This window comes from Girardinichthys multiradiatus, chromosome 11, assembly GCF_021462225.1.
Source record: "Girardinichthys multiradiatus isolate DD_20200921_A chromosome 11, DD_fGirMul_XY1, whole genome shotgun sequence".
NCBI lineage: Eukaryota > Metazoa > Chordata > Actinopteri > Cyprinodontiformes > Goodeidae > Girardinichthys > Girardinichthys multiradiatus.
Genome location: NC_061804.1, coordinates 25,659,936 through 25,674,811, shown reverse-complemented (window position 1 = coordinate 25,674,811; position 14,876 = coordinate 25,659,936). Strand labels below are relative to the sequence as shown.

At 38.8% G+C, this 14,876-nt stretch overlaps 1 protein-coding gene across 5 annotated transcripts in view; it reads right to left on the bottom strand.

The window, feature by feature from the left end:
- The window catches only part of LOC124876980 (cilia- and flagella-associated protein 54-like), a 32,605-nt gene that overhangs the window by 10,294 nt on the left and 7,435 nt on the right, over positions 1 to 14,876 (bottom strand). For 3 of the 5 annotated variants that reach the window (XM_047380065.1, XM_047380066.1, XM_047380068.1), the window contains exons 12-38: positions 13,579 to 13,690; positions 12,254 to 12,339; positions 12,001 to 12,138; positions 11,663 to 11,810; positions 11,509 to 11,558; positions 10,871 to 10,999; positions 10,521 to 10,749; positions 10,204 to 10,337; positions 8,764 to 8,952; positions 8,594 to 8,686; positions 8,300 to 8,488; positions 8,089 to 8,228; positions 7,848 to 7,995; positions 7,376 to 7,531; positions 7,172 to 7,294; positions 6,037 to 6,129; positions 5,802 to 5,922; positions 4,887 to 4,970; positions 4,271 to 4,397; positions 3,961 to 4,063; positions 2,689 to 2,774; positions 2,404 to 2,601; positions 2,094 to 2,254; positions 1,864 to 2,018; positions 1,564 to 1,776; positions 1,244 to 1,443; positions 208 to 343 (exon numbers count right to left, since the gene is read on the bottom strand). In XM_047380065.1, coding sequence (XP_047236021.1) covers positions 208 to 343; positions 1,244 to 1,443; positions 1,564 to 1,776; positions 1,864 to 2,018; positions 2,094 to 2,254; positions 2,404 to 2,601; positions 2,689 to 2,774; positions 3,961 to 4,063; positions 4,271 to 4,397; positions 4,887 to 4,970; positions 5,802 to 5,922; positions 6,037 to 6,129; positions 7,172 to 7,294; positions 7,376 to 7,531; positions 7,848 to 7,995; positions 8,089 to 8,228; positions 8,300 to 8,488; positions 8,594 to 8,686; positions 8,764 to 8,952; positions 10,204 to 10,337; positions 10,521 to 10,749; positions 10,871 to 10,999; positions 11,509 to 11,558; positions 11,663 to 11,810; positions 12,001 to 12,138; positions 12,254 to 12,339; positions 13,579 to 13,690 — 3,741 coding nt within the window. The remainder of the gene's footprint in view (positions 1 to 207; positions 344 to 1,243; positions 1,444 to 1,563; positions 1,777 to 1,863; positions 2,019 to 2,093; positions 2,255 to 2,403; positions 2,602 to 2,688; positions 2,775 to 3,960; positions 4,064 to 4,270; positions 4,398 to 4,886; positions 4,971 to 5,801; positions 5,923 to 6,036; positions 6,130 to 7,171; positions 7,295 to 7,375; positions 7,532 to 7,847; positions 7,996 to 8,088; positions 8,229 to 8,299; positions 8,489 to 8,593; positions 8,687 to 8,763; positions 8,953 to 10,203; positions 10,338 to 10,520; positions 10,750 to 10,870; positions 11,000 to 11,508; positions 11,559 to 11,662; positions 11,811 to 12,000; positions 12,139 to 12,253; positions 12,340 to 13,578; positions 13,691 to 14,876) is intronic. The other 2 variants (XM_047380067.1, XM_047380069.1) reach the window with 1 other exon arrangement.

Here is a 14,876-nt window from a genome sequence, read left to right as displayed (position 1 = left end):
CCAATATAACTTTGTTTTTTAAATACAAATAATAAAAATAAGCTAAAAAAGTAGCTAACTACACACGAATAATTTATGATTGGTACTTTTTCATTGCAATGTAATCTAAAGTTTCTGCTTGCTTCGGCTTGTTGGTGACTTTCTGATTTGGACTATAATAATCATCACACAGAGCAAGATCTGATTTCTGATTTGTGTATGCCCTACTTCCTTCCCAGTGGTGTTCTTCGTCTTGACATGATGTGGTTGTGGGACTGCAGGTCCACCAAAGGAAGAAATTCTGTCAAGCAGCTGAATCTGAGAGTGGATCAACAGAGGAACTATGGTCAAGGCGTAACGTTCCCTAGGACAAAGAATATCACTGAATTAAAATAATTTTCATGGGAAAATGCTAAATATTTAAGAGACGTGTTTGAAGGCCCCTTCTTCTACATACATACAGTATATAATGTCTTGCAAAAGTTTTCATAACACTTTTTCACATTTTCACAGATTACCACCACAATCTTCAATGTGCTTTTTGTCTTTTATGTGAAAGACCAACACGAAGTACTGCATAATTGTTGAGTGGAAGAAAATTAATAAATGTTTTTTTTTTTTTACAAAAATGATCTGAAAAGTGTGCATTCAAGTCGTCTGAAGTTTGTCACTCCTAGCTTTGCACATCTAGACACTGATTTGTTTTTTTTTGCCCATTCTTCTTTGCAGAACAGCTCAACCTCAGTCAGATTTAACGGAGAGCGTCTGTCAGCAACAATTTCCCGGAATTTCCACAGATTCTCAACTGGATTTAGGGTCTGGACTAACTTGTGAAAATGCTCTGATCTAAATCATTCCACTGTAGCTCTGGCTGCATTTTTGGTGCCAAAGTGCAGGTGAAAATCTTCCCCAGTCTTAAGTCTTTGGAATATTTTGCAAATCTACTCTGACCAGCCTCCCTGTCTTTGCGGAAGAAAATGCTCCACACAGCATGATGCTACCGCCACCATTTTTCACCCTGGGTATGGGGTGTTTAGGGTAATGTGCACTGTTAGTTTCCCCCCATACGCAACATAACGCATGTAGGCCGAAAGACACATTTTGGTCTCACTTGACCCAAAGACGTTCTTTCACATGTTTTCTGTGTCCACTACATGGAGTGCATAATACTAATACTTGTTTCAAATGTAAATACTTTTTGCAAGATGAGTTACATAGTGTATAATTCCCTGGATTTTGTTAACAAAAAACCAAATGTGTTCACCTTGTGTATGAGTTGTAAAGTAAAGCAAAGTGTGCCAGGGTTTCCCATTTTCCACAGTCATGAAGTTGCTCAAGAGTGTGCAACACCAAAGTTCGAACCCAGCGCAAGTCCACCAGGAAGCAGTCATCGAGGGGGGCTGAGAAGTGGAGACGGGACTCAACCTCATCAGCAGTCAAGTCGAGATCATACAAACTCCAAACCTGGTGGGGATAATCAAAGCAATGCTGAGTTATGGCAAGATGCCAGAAAGTCACAAAAGTATCACAAGAACCTTAAGCTAAATGTTCGTTTGTATATAAGTAGAAGTATCAGACTCTGACCTCTAGTTTATCCAGCATGTCCAGCATAAGATCAGTGGCTAGCACCAGAAGAGGGGTGAAGATGGCAGGCAGCTGATCAGCCCTTACCAGCGGTGGGGAGATTGCACGCATAGCAACTGTTTGTATCATGGTAGTGAGCTGGTGGTTTTGGTCCCACAGGGTCTGACATACATACTGCAGAGTTGTCCAGTGGTTTCCACGATGGGCCAGCACCTGAAAAGATTCAAAATAGAGACAGAAATACAATGTGGCAGGAACATAACAGTCAAAGAGATTTGTTTAAAGCTGCATCATGTTTACCATTGCTCTGCGAAGATATAAAGCAGCATTTTTAACTGAGTCCAGTAGTAAGTTAGAACCGCTTATCTGTGACTCTGTGTGATGTTCCACACATTGAAAGGAGCCTTCTCTCTCATCAAGAATGTCCTTAGTCACAGAGACATTATTTCTGACAGCTAGAAAAAAGAAGCACCAAGCTATAAAACAAAGGCTATGTTATTAGTCAGCCTTTTGCTGATTAATTTTCTCACCCTCCTCTTGTATCCTGTCATTCTTCGGAGCCATTATATCATCTAAAAGGCTGGAGTCCCTTTTTAATTCCACTTTATTGTTAGAAGAGGGCAGAGAATCCTTCTTCATTATGACGCCGGTGAAGGCGAGAGAGAACCACCAGGCATCAAGCTGGCTGTACCTAAGAGAAGCATCAAAAACGGAAAGGATTTATAGCAACCTGAGAATATTGGTCACAAAATGTACAATGTTATTTCAAATAACAAAAGTAAATATCAGTATATTGTCTCCAGAAATGCAGTGCTGCTTAGCTTTATCTTGAGTGGGAACCTTTTCTCCAGTTGTCCTCCTTGCATCAGCTCCAGGGCCTGGTAAAACTTTGCTAAATGTGCCATAGCCATGCAGTAATTAATGAGAGATCTCCATGGTCTCTCCTCAGCTATTAAGTTCCTGAGGTGAAGCAGCTTCTTGTGGCGTTGCACTATAGAAGAGATTATACCCAGCAAATCCTCCACAATATGCATCTCTCTAAAAACACACACAGACTTTGTGTGACTCCAAACTAATACACTGCAATTCAAATGTCTCTGACCTTTAAATAGCCACCCATGATACCTGTTAGTTCTCAGATTCAATTGCAAGCAGTGTGGTAGTTTCCTCCTTAGCTTCCTTCTTATATCCGTGTGTGTGGGCACGTTCTGCTATAAAACACATACAGAGCTTTTTCTCATATGTAAAGACAAAACAAGCAGTGCAGATTCAGACAACATAGATCACACTGCCTTGAAGTCCATTCATCTATCAATTTTCTATACCCACTTCTTCCGTACAGAATCGCGGGAGCTGGTGCCTATCTCCAGCAGTCTATGGGCGAGAGGCGGGGTACACCCTGGACAGGTCGTCAGTCCATCGCAGGGCAACACAGAAAAATACAGGACAAACAACCATGCACACACCCATTCACACCTAACGGCAATCTAGAGAGACCAATTAACCTAACAGTCATGTTTTTGGACTGTGGGAGGAAGCCGGAGTACCCGGAAAGAACCCACGCATGCAAGGGGAGAACATGCAAACTCCATGCAGAAAGACCCCTAGCCGGGAGTCAAACCGAGGACCTTCTTGCTGCAAGGCAACAGTGCTACCAACAGCCACGGTTAGTTGCCACTACCTTGAAATGTTTTGGAATTTGTCACATTAAAACCACAACCCTCAAGCTAGACTTTTCCTGGGTCTTTCTTAAACATGAACCATACATTGTAGCTGTAGCTGTATGTTTTGGGTTGTTGAAGGTCAACCTTCAACCATGTCTCAGGTCTTCTGCAAACTTTAAAGGTTATCTTCTAGGATTGCTCTGTATTTAGCTCCATCCATCTTCCCATCAACTATGATCAGCTTACCTGCCCCTGCTGAAGAAAACTCCACCCTCAGCATGGTAGTGTTTTCAGGTTAAGGGGCAGTTCAAGTTTTCTACCGAACATATAGATTTGCATACAGGCCAGAAAGTGGGCCAGAGCATGTTCTTCCACATGTGTGCTGTATCCCCTACATGGCTTGTGGCAAAATGAAAACAGAACAGAAGCTTTTTATTGAAAATCATGTTTTCTTGCCATTCTTGTTACAATTGCTTTCTTTCGGCCACAATTTTAGAGCGCACGACTAATGCTTGTCCTGCCAACTGATTCTTTCAACTGAACTACAGAACTACAGAGTCATAGGCCATTTGGAAAACCATTCTTCTTCCATTCACAATTATGCACAACTTTGCGTTGGTGTATCGAGTAAAATCCAAATACACTGAGGTTTGTGGTAGTAACATGACAAAATATGAAAAAGATCATGACGTATGAACACTTTTTGTGCATAACATGTGTATTTTATGTTCACCTGAGGTGTTTTGCTTTTTTTTGTAGCCAGGGGACTACTTCCTTTTTCATGTTTGCCGTTTTCCTGCAAATGTTTTATGGATAGTCCCAAAATTTCATCTCGTCTGCCAGTGTAAGTAAAGAGCAGTATGATTAGTGAAGTACACAGTAATGACGAGGCTCAATGTGATATACAGTAAATATTGAGTTGCTAATAATATCAACTTGGAGAGGAATCAATAAATCTATTCTTTGAAGCATAACAAAGAAAGCATATAAAATTTAAGGTAAAATGTGTTATCTTGTCTTGCACAAATATCTGTGAAGCAAACCTGGAGAGAACCTGAAGAATGCTTTGTCCCCAGTCCAGCACGACGTCTGGGCTGCTTTCTTCCATGGTCCTCTGTAGAAGTACTGCCGCAAACTCAAGAAAGTATTTTTTTCGTCTGACCTTCATCACTATTTAAAACACACAAACATTAATCTTGCTCTGAGTGAACTAGACTAATCACTCAAGAAATTAGTTTTATTGATTGAATGAACTTTGAGACAATCAGGCAAAACTTTTCCTGTTTTAGGGCAGTTAGGGTAGCCCATATTATTTCAGGTTGATAAATGACTTATTATTGAGACAAACATTTTTTTTTCCACTTTTTGAAAGATTACTATATCTTTAAACAATTTGGAAAAGCACTGATAATGATGTCTTGATTTGTAAGCAGTGATCCGTGGGTACAACTTTCAGATGCCTGAAGGTGCCACTATCAAGTAAACACATCATGAGAATATGCAGCCATCATATGGAATTTATCAAGAAAGTAATAACTAAATGATTAGACAGTGAGTCAGTGAGTCAGATATTGACCAAAAAAAAGGTTACATGGTTTTTTTTGTCTACAGTGAATGTACATTTCTGGTTTCAATCATTTGTAAGGATAAGCCACTCACGGTTGTCATAGGTATCCTTCAGTGTGCAGCTGGAGAACAGGTGATACTGTACAGTGGGATCTTCAATGGTAACCAATAAATTCTCTGAAGAAATAAAGACAGCCACATTTATCTGAAGCTTTTTAGCTGAGGTGAGTTAAAATGTCTTTACTCGTGCTTGAAAGGGTTCATTCACATTTTTCACATTTTATTCAGGTCAGGGATATAAACAAAGGTCGTTTTTTTATATGGGTAACACTGGCAGTTGCTCAGGGCTGCATCAGAAGAAGGAGCGAGTAAGCAACAAAAGTTGTACACTAAATTAGTTTATTGTATTTTTTGCACGTGTAGTCAGTGAGGAGTTGGCAGGAGAAACAGGTCAGATGATTGGACTGCCCTACAACTGAGAGGATTTTCTGGATTGGTTTTTGGTAGCTTTTACTGAATCTCACCATCATGACAACTAGTAAATTAGCTCCCAGCTTTAAAAACTCTTGACTTTTTGCACTTAATAGTTTTGATAAGACAGAAAACAAAAAAAATGATGCTCATCTATATTTGTTTGCAAACAAGCTTAGTCTGGACCCTCCTCTGTTTTAGTGGAGAATCCTTTAAGGGGGAAGGGGGTTGGTCAGGGTACACCCTGAACAGACCTCTAGTCCATCACAGGGTAAACAACCATGTACACACACACACACACACACACACACACACACACACACACACACACTCCTGAGAGAGTAACCACACATGTACAGAGAAAACATCCGAAGAGATATGAAAAAGTTTACAGTATAAGTACTTTTAATGGTGATATAGTAAAAGTTTCACTTTCAACTTTTTTGCGTTTGACACACAATACCTTTTTTTTGAAGATCTAAGATCATATGCAGCTAAATATAATTAAAATATAAATTAAAAAAAATGTGTTATTACCAGTGTCTGTACTAAGATCTGCCTCGGATAAAATGCTATTTATGCTCTTGACATGCAGCGCTTTTATCTGGTGGCTTATCTTCCTCTGGCTTTCAGCTGCAGCTTGGGCCACTGCTTTATCCTATACAAAGGCACATAAAAACAGACCTGTTATACACCACATTTCATAACCTTATACATATAATAAAAGTATTATAATAAATATGCTCCCAGCTTGGCAAGGAAGTGTGCTAACTTTAAAATGTGCATCAAAGACCTCCTGAAGCAGATTGCGCCCACAATCAAGCACAGCAACAGCTGATTGATATTTCCTTAACACACGTAGTACCTGTGAGCAAAAGACATCAAAAATTAACTTTGTTGTTAATGTAGATAAAAGTAAACTAAATTCACCAAAAAACAACAAATAAGTAATTTTTCATAAGGTACATTGGTAAATGGGTTAATTTTTATACTTATCTTAATTCTTTTTGGTTATATCGTCATTAAAATATTGAAAAAACTGACTGATTTAAGCTGCAAATCTAATGGAACAGGTAAGAGATTGTCTATAAAGCATTACGGTCGTATGCTCTTGCTCAGATGGAAACTTTTTGCTTTCCTCCTTTTTAGTAAACTAAAAAAAAAAGTATGTCACCGGTGACTGCTTTTAATGATGTTAGTTTCAATAGTTAAAGGTAAAATTACCATTAAACCTTGATATAGTGAGTTTGTTTATTGTCCATCAAACGCATCGTCTCAGACATGTTGCAGCAGATGCGAACAGAAGGCAGTGAAAGTAAGACAGGGATTTTAAAACCACCAAAGAGCACCACCTCCTTCAGCTTCTACTAGCTGCCTAGCGCATGGGTGTTAAACTCAAATGACTAGAGGGCCAAAATTAAAAGCTTGGACAAACTTGCATGCCAGCCTGGATTTTTTTTGAAAAATTTTTAATTATTTCGTTATAGCTTCGCAGGTTCCACACACAAGAAATATAGGTATGTGCGTTACCTTTGTCAACAGATATTCTGCTTCCCACCTGCTTAAAAAACTCCAGTTTTCCACTTTTCGTGTGGCCATTTTTGGGAAAGGTGGCCCAATGTGACAGGTTGGAGCATGAGGTTGCTATTGGATATCAGCATCTGGGCAAACCAAATAGGGACACAACTTTAACAGTGCTGGCATGCATGCCCGCCCCACTGCTTCCCACATGGGCTCACTTGGCATTTTAATAGCATTTTGATGGACCCCAGACCCCTTTTGATGTGAAGGGGACATAAGATAAAATGAAAAATGTACCTACACTGTTTGTAAAATGTCAAGACTCTTAAATTTGCTGTCTTTTCAGAACACTGGTAGGCTGTACACAGAACTGTACATAAACAAACCTTTGACACATAGTAAGTGATGCAGGCAACCATGTGCAAAAGGGACTCCGAGGAGCTTCCGGTCCATCTTTGTTTCAGAAAAGAAGAATTCTCCTCCAAAACCACCAAACACTTTCTTAGCACCTGGTCATTCAAACAGACACACAACTGTAATTTTATGAAGTACTTTTAAATGTATATATAATTGTAACCCATTTTGCATACTTGCACCACAGAAAAGCAAGTGATCTGATGGTAGATCAGAGGAGTCAAAAGCCTGTAGCAGGTAACTACTGCTCGTAAAGCAGTCCCGCCGTCATTCAAATATATCGCCAAGTCCATGGCCAGCAGCATCCGCTCGCACTCTGCCAATCTGGCCTCCTGCATACACACAATCAAAAGCAATTCATTTCAGAGTGGGATATTTTCTACAGTGTATCAGCAAGCTTTTCACATGCTGAAAACCTGGATGAGACATGGAACAGTGGTGAACCCTCGTAGCAACGGCTCAAGGAGGTAACAAAAGAACCCAGAACAGCTCACCTGCCTCAGTTAAGGTCAACGTTTATGATTCAGCTTTAAGAAAGAGGCTGGGTAAAAATAGCGTCCGTGCTAAAGTTCCAATGTGAAAACAACAGCTGACCAACAAGAACATCTATCAACAGTCGAAAATCGTTGTGGTACTGGACATTTATACCTGTTCCCAGATAAATGGTCCACTGTCACTGAATGAATCCCAATGGAGAGAAGCCTGTTGAATGTTAATCTCTGTCTCAGTGAAGATGGAGGTCAGGAACATCTGGCAGAGGTGAGGAGAACAGTGTTGTAGGGTCTCCTTGTGCAGCCTTAAATATGAGGAATTTGGACAAGCTGATTAGAATGTTAAAATAGGCAAAACCAATTTCAAAAAAGTGAACCGTGTATGTTTCAATCCTGACCCAGTGGAAGCAAATCTGTTGTGCTTGCTGTTGGACAAACGTTGGGGATCTGTGTAATGACTCCACAGTTTATTGCAGGCTCTTTTAGCTATAGCGTACTGCTCTGTTTGAAATGCCACCTGGGAGAGAAGGCAACAAAGCTACATGCACATGTATATTCCTGTCTTTCCTTTCATTGCCTACTTGGTAAATGTCTGTGTGTGAATTTTACCTGAGCCAAGTGAGCCCATGTGGAAAGCAGTGGGGCGGGCATGCATGCCAGCACTGGTAAGGTTGTGTCCCCTATAGCGTTGCCCAGTAGCTTCCCCTGGCTGTCATAGGCCGCTACAGCAAACACATACTTCTGGTTGGACTGCAGACCCTCTACCATGAGCAAGCACTCACCAGAAACCACTGGCACCTAAAAGGTAAAGTGTTGCATGAATTAGATAGATGAAAATTTTGATGATTATAAACACATGCCTTTCAAAACTCTTCTGGGAAAAAAAAAGAAACTAAATGGTACCATATTCCCAGTTCCTGGTATACTGCAATCACTAAGGCGGACTTTCCAGTTAACACCCTGGACGGCTCGCCCACAAAGCTGGTACCAGCTCACCTAAAGAAAAGCAAATTCTAAGGAACAGAAAAAACGTAGGTTGTGTGGAAAATTGGCTAATTTTAAGCAAATTCCACCTGTTTTTCCAAGTCATACGCAGCAGGAGCAAAAGTAAAGGAGTGGTCAGTTCGTGAGATTAGAATTGGGGGAGGTGGAGAGTTCTCCCCAGGTCCTGCTTTGTTCTTCTTTTGGGCTAGATTTTTAACAGTGGCCATATATATTTTTCTCTCCTCCAACTTGGCTTTTTCTATCAAGATGGAGGCCTCCTGCAGAGAATATACGAACAGACAATGTCAGATATGTAAAAAGCTTGAAATTATTAGATCTTTTCTTGCAATAGCATAATCCCACTCTTGAAATATCCCACTTTTTATTACAAAGTCACTGGTGTCACACTTATTGGCACTCCTCATGTCAGTACTTTGTACTATCAACTTTTACCTTTCGGACAGCAGTCTGCATCACAGATCCTCCACCATACTACATACCACATGTTCATCTTTTGTATGAATTTTGTAAAAAAAAAAAAAGGGCATCTGTGTCACATCATATTTACACTACAGGGAAACAGGAACCTGTGGATTCCAGTTTAAAAGCTGATTGACACTGTCATCAGCTTGAAAAAGCAAAGTATAAATTCTAAAAAAAAGCTTCAGTTATATAATTTTTCAGGAATTGTTAGGAGATCTGTTCAGTGTGGCACTTTTATCTTTGTAAAAATATTTTAATATTCAATAAATTAGAATATGAAAGTCGTTTGTCAGATTAAAAGTACATTTTGAAAACAACAACCTTTAAGCAGGTATTAAACATACTTTTCCTTAAGCGTATAGTTTCTGCATTAAAAATGTTTTTTATTGGTCTAATGTAATATTCTAATGTTAAATGCCTTGTGTTCATTAGGCTGTAAGCATAAAATCAGCATAATGAACAGAAATAAAGGCTGGAAAACATGTCTGTGTCACGATTCTTAGTTGTTTGGATTTTGATCCTGTGTGCACATATTTTGATTTTTTCCTTGCTTTGTTCTTTATACATTTTGAGTTATTCCTGTAAGATTATGTTTATGTTCATGCTGTGTTTTCATGCCACTGCTTCCCATTCTAATTAGCCTAATTTGGATCAGTCTCCCTGTCTCATCTGCACGCTGCACTATTTATGCTCTCTCCAGTCTCTGCCTCCCTTGGATTATACTGTTTAGTCACCTGATCCACAACTGTTTTTGTTCATGCCTTGTCTGCTCATGTTCATGCCTGATTTCTTGCCGTTGCTCCATGTTTTTTCCAGCCCATACTTGCCATGTAAGGTTTTGTTTCATTAAATCCTCAAATCACCAAACTGCTCCTACATGTCTGTCTGCATTTGGGTCCACACCAATTTTGGTAAATGTACAACTTGTGCAATTGTAGACTAAAAGGGACAGAGATATTTTTTTTTCCACACGACAGATTTAAAGTTTAGATGGAAAGTGCTTTTCATTTTTATTATAAGCATGTGTGAGATTATATATGTTTAACCTCTAGCAGATTTTTGATCTTGCTGCTTTCATTTGCCCCCCCTCTGCTGTGCTCCACTGATGCTTTCTGGATCATTAAATGAGCTTTGGACACCTTGTTCCTCTTGATCCGATCAAGCAGATCAGACTCTGTAACTACAAAAGACAAACGAAGCCTCAGGATAAACCTTTACAAGCAGAAACATTGTTACTGAGGTTCCAATTGTTTTTGAATTGGCGCCTTATCAATAACATTTAAAGTATAAGGACGTTTTACCACAGCATTTAGCTTCTTTGATAATCAGCACAATATATGTATATTATATAGGTGAATCAAACCTTCATTTAGCAGCAGTAACTTCACAGAAGCCTTGTGGTAGATGATATCTAGCTCTAGATGGAAGTCCTTGGCCAGCATAAACAAACGTTTGGACTCTGTCTCCTGACAGACTTCATTTTCTGACTCACTTTCCTTTTCTTCTTCTACCTTTACAATGTTTTCATCTGTTCCATTTTGCTCTTCTGATGGTGTTGAAGATGCATTCAAGGGATGAAGAGACATACATTTCTAGCAGAAAAAGAAGATTTCTGTTTATTGAATGAAAGTAGCTTTCCTTTTCACGATTAAATAATCAATAATGCATTAAGAAATAACAGCTTTACATAACTTTGCATGACGATCTGCTTACCTGCATGCAGGCGGTGTCGGTGATAGCTGAGTGATCTCGTGGAATCAGTGCAGAGACACCCTTGGACAAAGCTTCAAGACCCTTCTTCGTCACTTCACACACCTTCTTTAGCAGCTTTGTGTTTGACTTCTATAAAAGCAGATATTCAACATATTTTATTGGGAATGTTTGTGCCAGACAAACACAAAGAGGCAAGTGAATTTAACTGGATGGGAAATGAGACACAGTATTCAAAAAATGTTCACAACCAGCTGCCTTTTTAAGTTGGCGTGTAATTTGATCTCACTATAAATACAGCAAACATGTAAAACAAGGTGCTCTGGTCCGATAAGATCAGAATTAAGTATTTTGGCCTATATATAATACATAAGGTGTGTCAGGAAATTAACACTGCCTATCACCCTGAACACATCATGTTTTTTTGTTTTGTTTTTGTGAGGACATTGAAGCTGGTTAGAGTTGATGGAGGCTGCAAAAGACTTGGCAGTTAAGATGAAGCATATCGATGTGCTTAAAATGGTCAAGTCACTTTTTAGACTTGCACATGTACGCAATATTAAGCTACTTTGCATTCGTCTATCACATAAAATCCTATAAAAATTTATTCAGGTTTGTGTATAATAAAGTCAGTCACACACCTTGAGAAGAGAAAAAGAGCTTAACGTCCCATCGTCATATCTTCCACAAGCTGCCATGAAGAAATAAAAAAGTATCTCATCCAGAGTTTGCCAGACATGACCTGTACCCGTTTGTGTGGCTCTACATGTAGAAGGGCACAGATGCATTTCCCACCTGACCCCTGCGTTTGATTAATACAGTCAGCTGCTTTCTCGAGCCGTCTACCCAACATGCAGATCATCTCTGCCGTCATAATGCAGTCAACACTGGCCAGCTCACAAGCAAGGGCCACCTCACACAGCACAGATAGACACCACAGCCACTGGAAACATGTTCACAAGAAACATAAAAAACAAGCAAGTAGGATAATGTGTCTTCTCTTTTTTCAATGCCAGAATTATTCATCAAATTCATTCATTACTGAGCTCCTATAATGGAAGAGTACTGAACAGTCACTATTTTATACATACAAACTTGGCATTTTTAGCAAGGTTTCCTTGTGCAAAAGATACCGTGTCATAACAGTCCATCTTCTGTTGGTCATGCATCGATTCTGGGGCTTCCAGGTAATGGCGTTGCATGATCATCTTTAGTTTTCTCCACAGGAATACCAAAGTGTCGTAAACAAGGTCTGGATCTGGATGAAGTTCCTGCAAAGAACACGCATAAACAGGATATCTCAAACATCTAAAAGTTTCTCCTCTGAAATCTTCTTCAGTCTGGTGCCTAAAAACACTCAAGGACACACAAAACATGGAAACTTACAGGTTCAGAGCCACAAACAGACACACGCAGGGCGTCGATTAAGCCAATAAGCTCATCGCTCATGATGGAAGAGAATCTTTGCTTGTCTGTGGAAACATTAATTACAAATAACGAACACATTTTAATACAATAATAGATGTAAAATTAAAACATTTCATGTGCCAGGATTTGAATTTCACAGTATGATAACCTTTTTTATTTAGTTTGTTTTGGTAATTGTTTTGTTTTTTTTGTAACATAACCTTGAGTACAAACACTATGGTTTCACGGTACCGTGATATAAACACTAGAGTTAATAACAAAAATACATTAATCATCTAAAAGCTGGTTTCAAAAACAAAGAAAAATCAAGAAATATTCCTACTGCTGCAAAAATAAAACATATCCCCCATTACAGGTAATGTTATATAATGTATATAATATAAAACAGGAATACATTTTATTTATTTTATTTTTCTGACACTATTTTGTATTAATAGAATTAGGATTTTGATATATAAACTAGAGAAAAAAATAGAACAAAACAGACTATATTTAGTAATATTTTTCAAGTGCTCACTGCACAGAGTATTAGCCTTCATTGCAATTCCATCCTTTATAATGTCACATTAGTATAATGCTTATATAAGTTGAGTATGATATATATAAGTTGAACAGGTAGCCCAACTTATATATATCATTAGTTGGGCTACCAGCTCGGTTTGCCAACATGCAGTCTGCAACTCAACAGACATGTTGCTCTTAACCTGTCAACTGTAGTTTAAAAACTATTAGCAAAAAATAAATTAATTGATGGTTGGAGTTCATTTAGTTTCCAACCCTTAAACACACCATCTGTGTTTTTCACAACTTAAACAATTCCAAACCGCCAAATTTATTTAGTCGTCTCTGCTGACCGGCAGTGCTCAGCAATGGTTGGGGAAGGAGCAGCAAAGACAACTCTTGTCACTCCAGCACTTTCTGTAGTATTTCACTGAAAAGAACTTTAAACTATGATTGATAAAGTGAAAATGATTTAATAAGGTAACTTTTTAAAAACGTTTTATACTCTGATAACTCCAACCAGCTCATGCCTACTCCAGAGTAATGTCTATAGACATCATTACAGTCAAATACTACTCACAAAATACTTTTTATGTTTACTTTTTATGTTTTATTTACCAATATTTTCAAAATAACAAGAAGAAGCTTGAAGGCTTGTTAAGACATTTTAAGAAATTGAATAAAATAACATATTACATAACCAACAATAGGATAATGTATTTAACAACATAAATGTTTAAAGGGCTGATGGCCTACATTATACATAATAGTTTCATTGTTACCATCTTTTTTGTCCTCTTTGGGATGGTCTCCCTGAGAAAACAGCAGCTTGTTGAAACTGTGGAGCAAGGTGAGCTCACGTTCTGCCCTTCTGAAAGGCTGACCTTCCACACCCTGATGGAGACACAGAAGAAACTCTCACATGTACTCACTTAAAAACAGAGAATATCATCTGAATGAAGCTCCTTTTTCTGTTTCTTTAAGCTAAAAAAAAAAAAAGGCAGCAGTTTGTTATTCCTTTCTCAAATCAGTTTTTGACACTAAAATATTTTTATTTTTTACTACCTTCTATAAAAAAGGAGCTAGAGAACACAAAAAGGCACAAGGAAAAACTTAATACAGTGCCTATCGATAGTACTCGGCCCCCTTGAACTTTTCAACCTCTTGCCACATTTCAGGCTTCAAACATAAAGATATAAACATCTAATTTTTTGTGAAGAATCAACAACAAGTGGGACACAATCATGAAGTGGAATGAAATTTATTGGATGTGTCAAACGTTTTTAACAAATAAAAAACTGAAAAGTGGGGCGTGCAATATTATTCGCCCCTTTACTTTCAGTGCAGCAAACTCACTCCAGAAGTTCAGTGAGGATCTCTGAATGATCCAATGTTGTCCCAAATGACTGATGATGATAAATAGAATCCACCTGTGTGTAATCAAGTCTCCATATAAATGCACCTGCTCTGTGATAGTCTCAGGGTTCTGTTCAAAGCGCAGAGAGCATCATGAAGACCAAGGAACACACCAGGCAGGTCCGAGATACTGTTGTGGAGAAGTTTAAAGCCGGATTTGGATACAAAAAGATTTCCCAAGCTTTAAACATCCCAAGGAGAACTGTGCAAGCAATAATATTGAAATGGAAGGAGTATCTGACCACTGCAAATCTACCAAGACCCGGCCGTCCCTCTAAACTTTCATCTCGAACAAGGAGAAGACTGATCAGAGATGCAGCCAAGAGGCCCATGATCACTCTGGATGAACTGCAGAGATCTACAGCTGAGGTGGGAGAGTCTGTCCATAGGACAACAATCAGTCATACACTGCACAAATCTGGCCTTTATGGAAGAGTGACAAGAAGAAAACCATTTCTCAAAGATATCTATAAAAACTCTCGTTTAAAGTTTGCCACAAGCCACCTGGGAAACACACCAAACACGTGTAAGAAGGTGCTCTGGTCAGATGAAACCAAAATCGAACTGTTTGGCCACAATGCAAATCGATATGTTTGGCGTAAAAGCAACACAGCTCATCACCCTGAACACACCATTCCCACTGTCAAACATGGTGGTGGCAGCA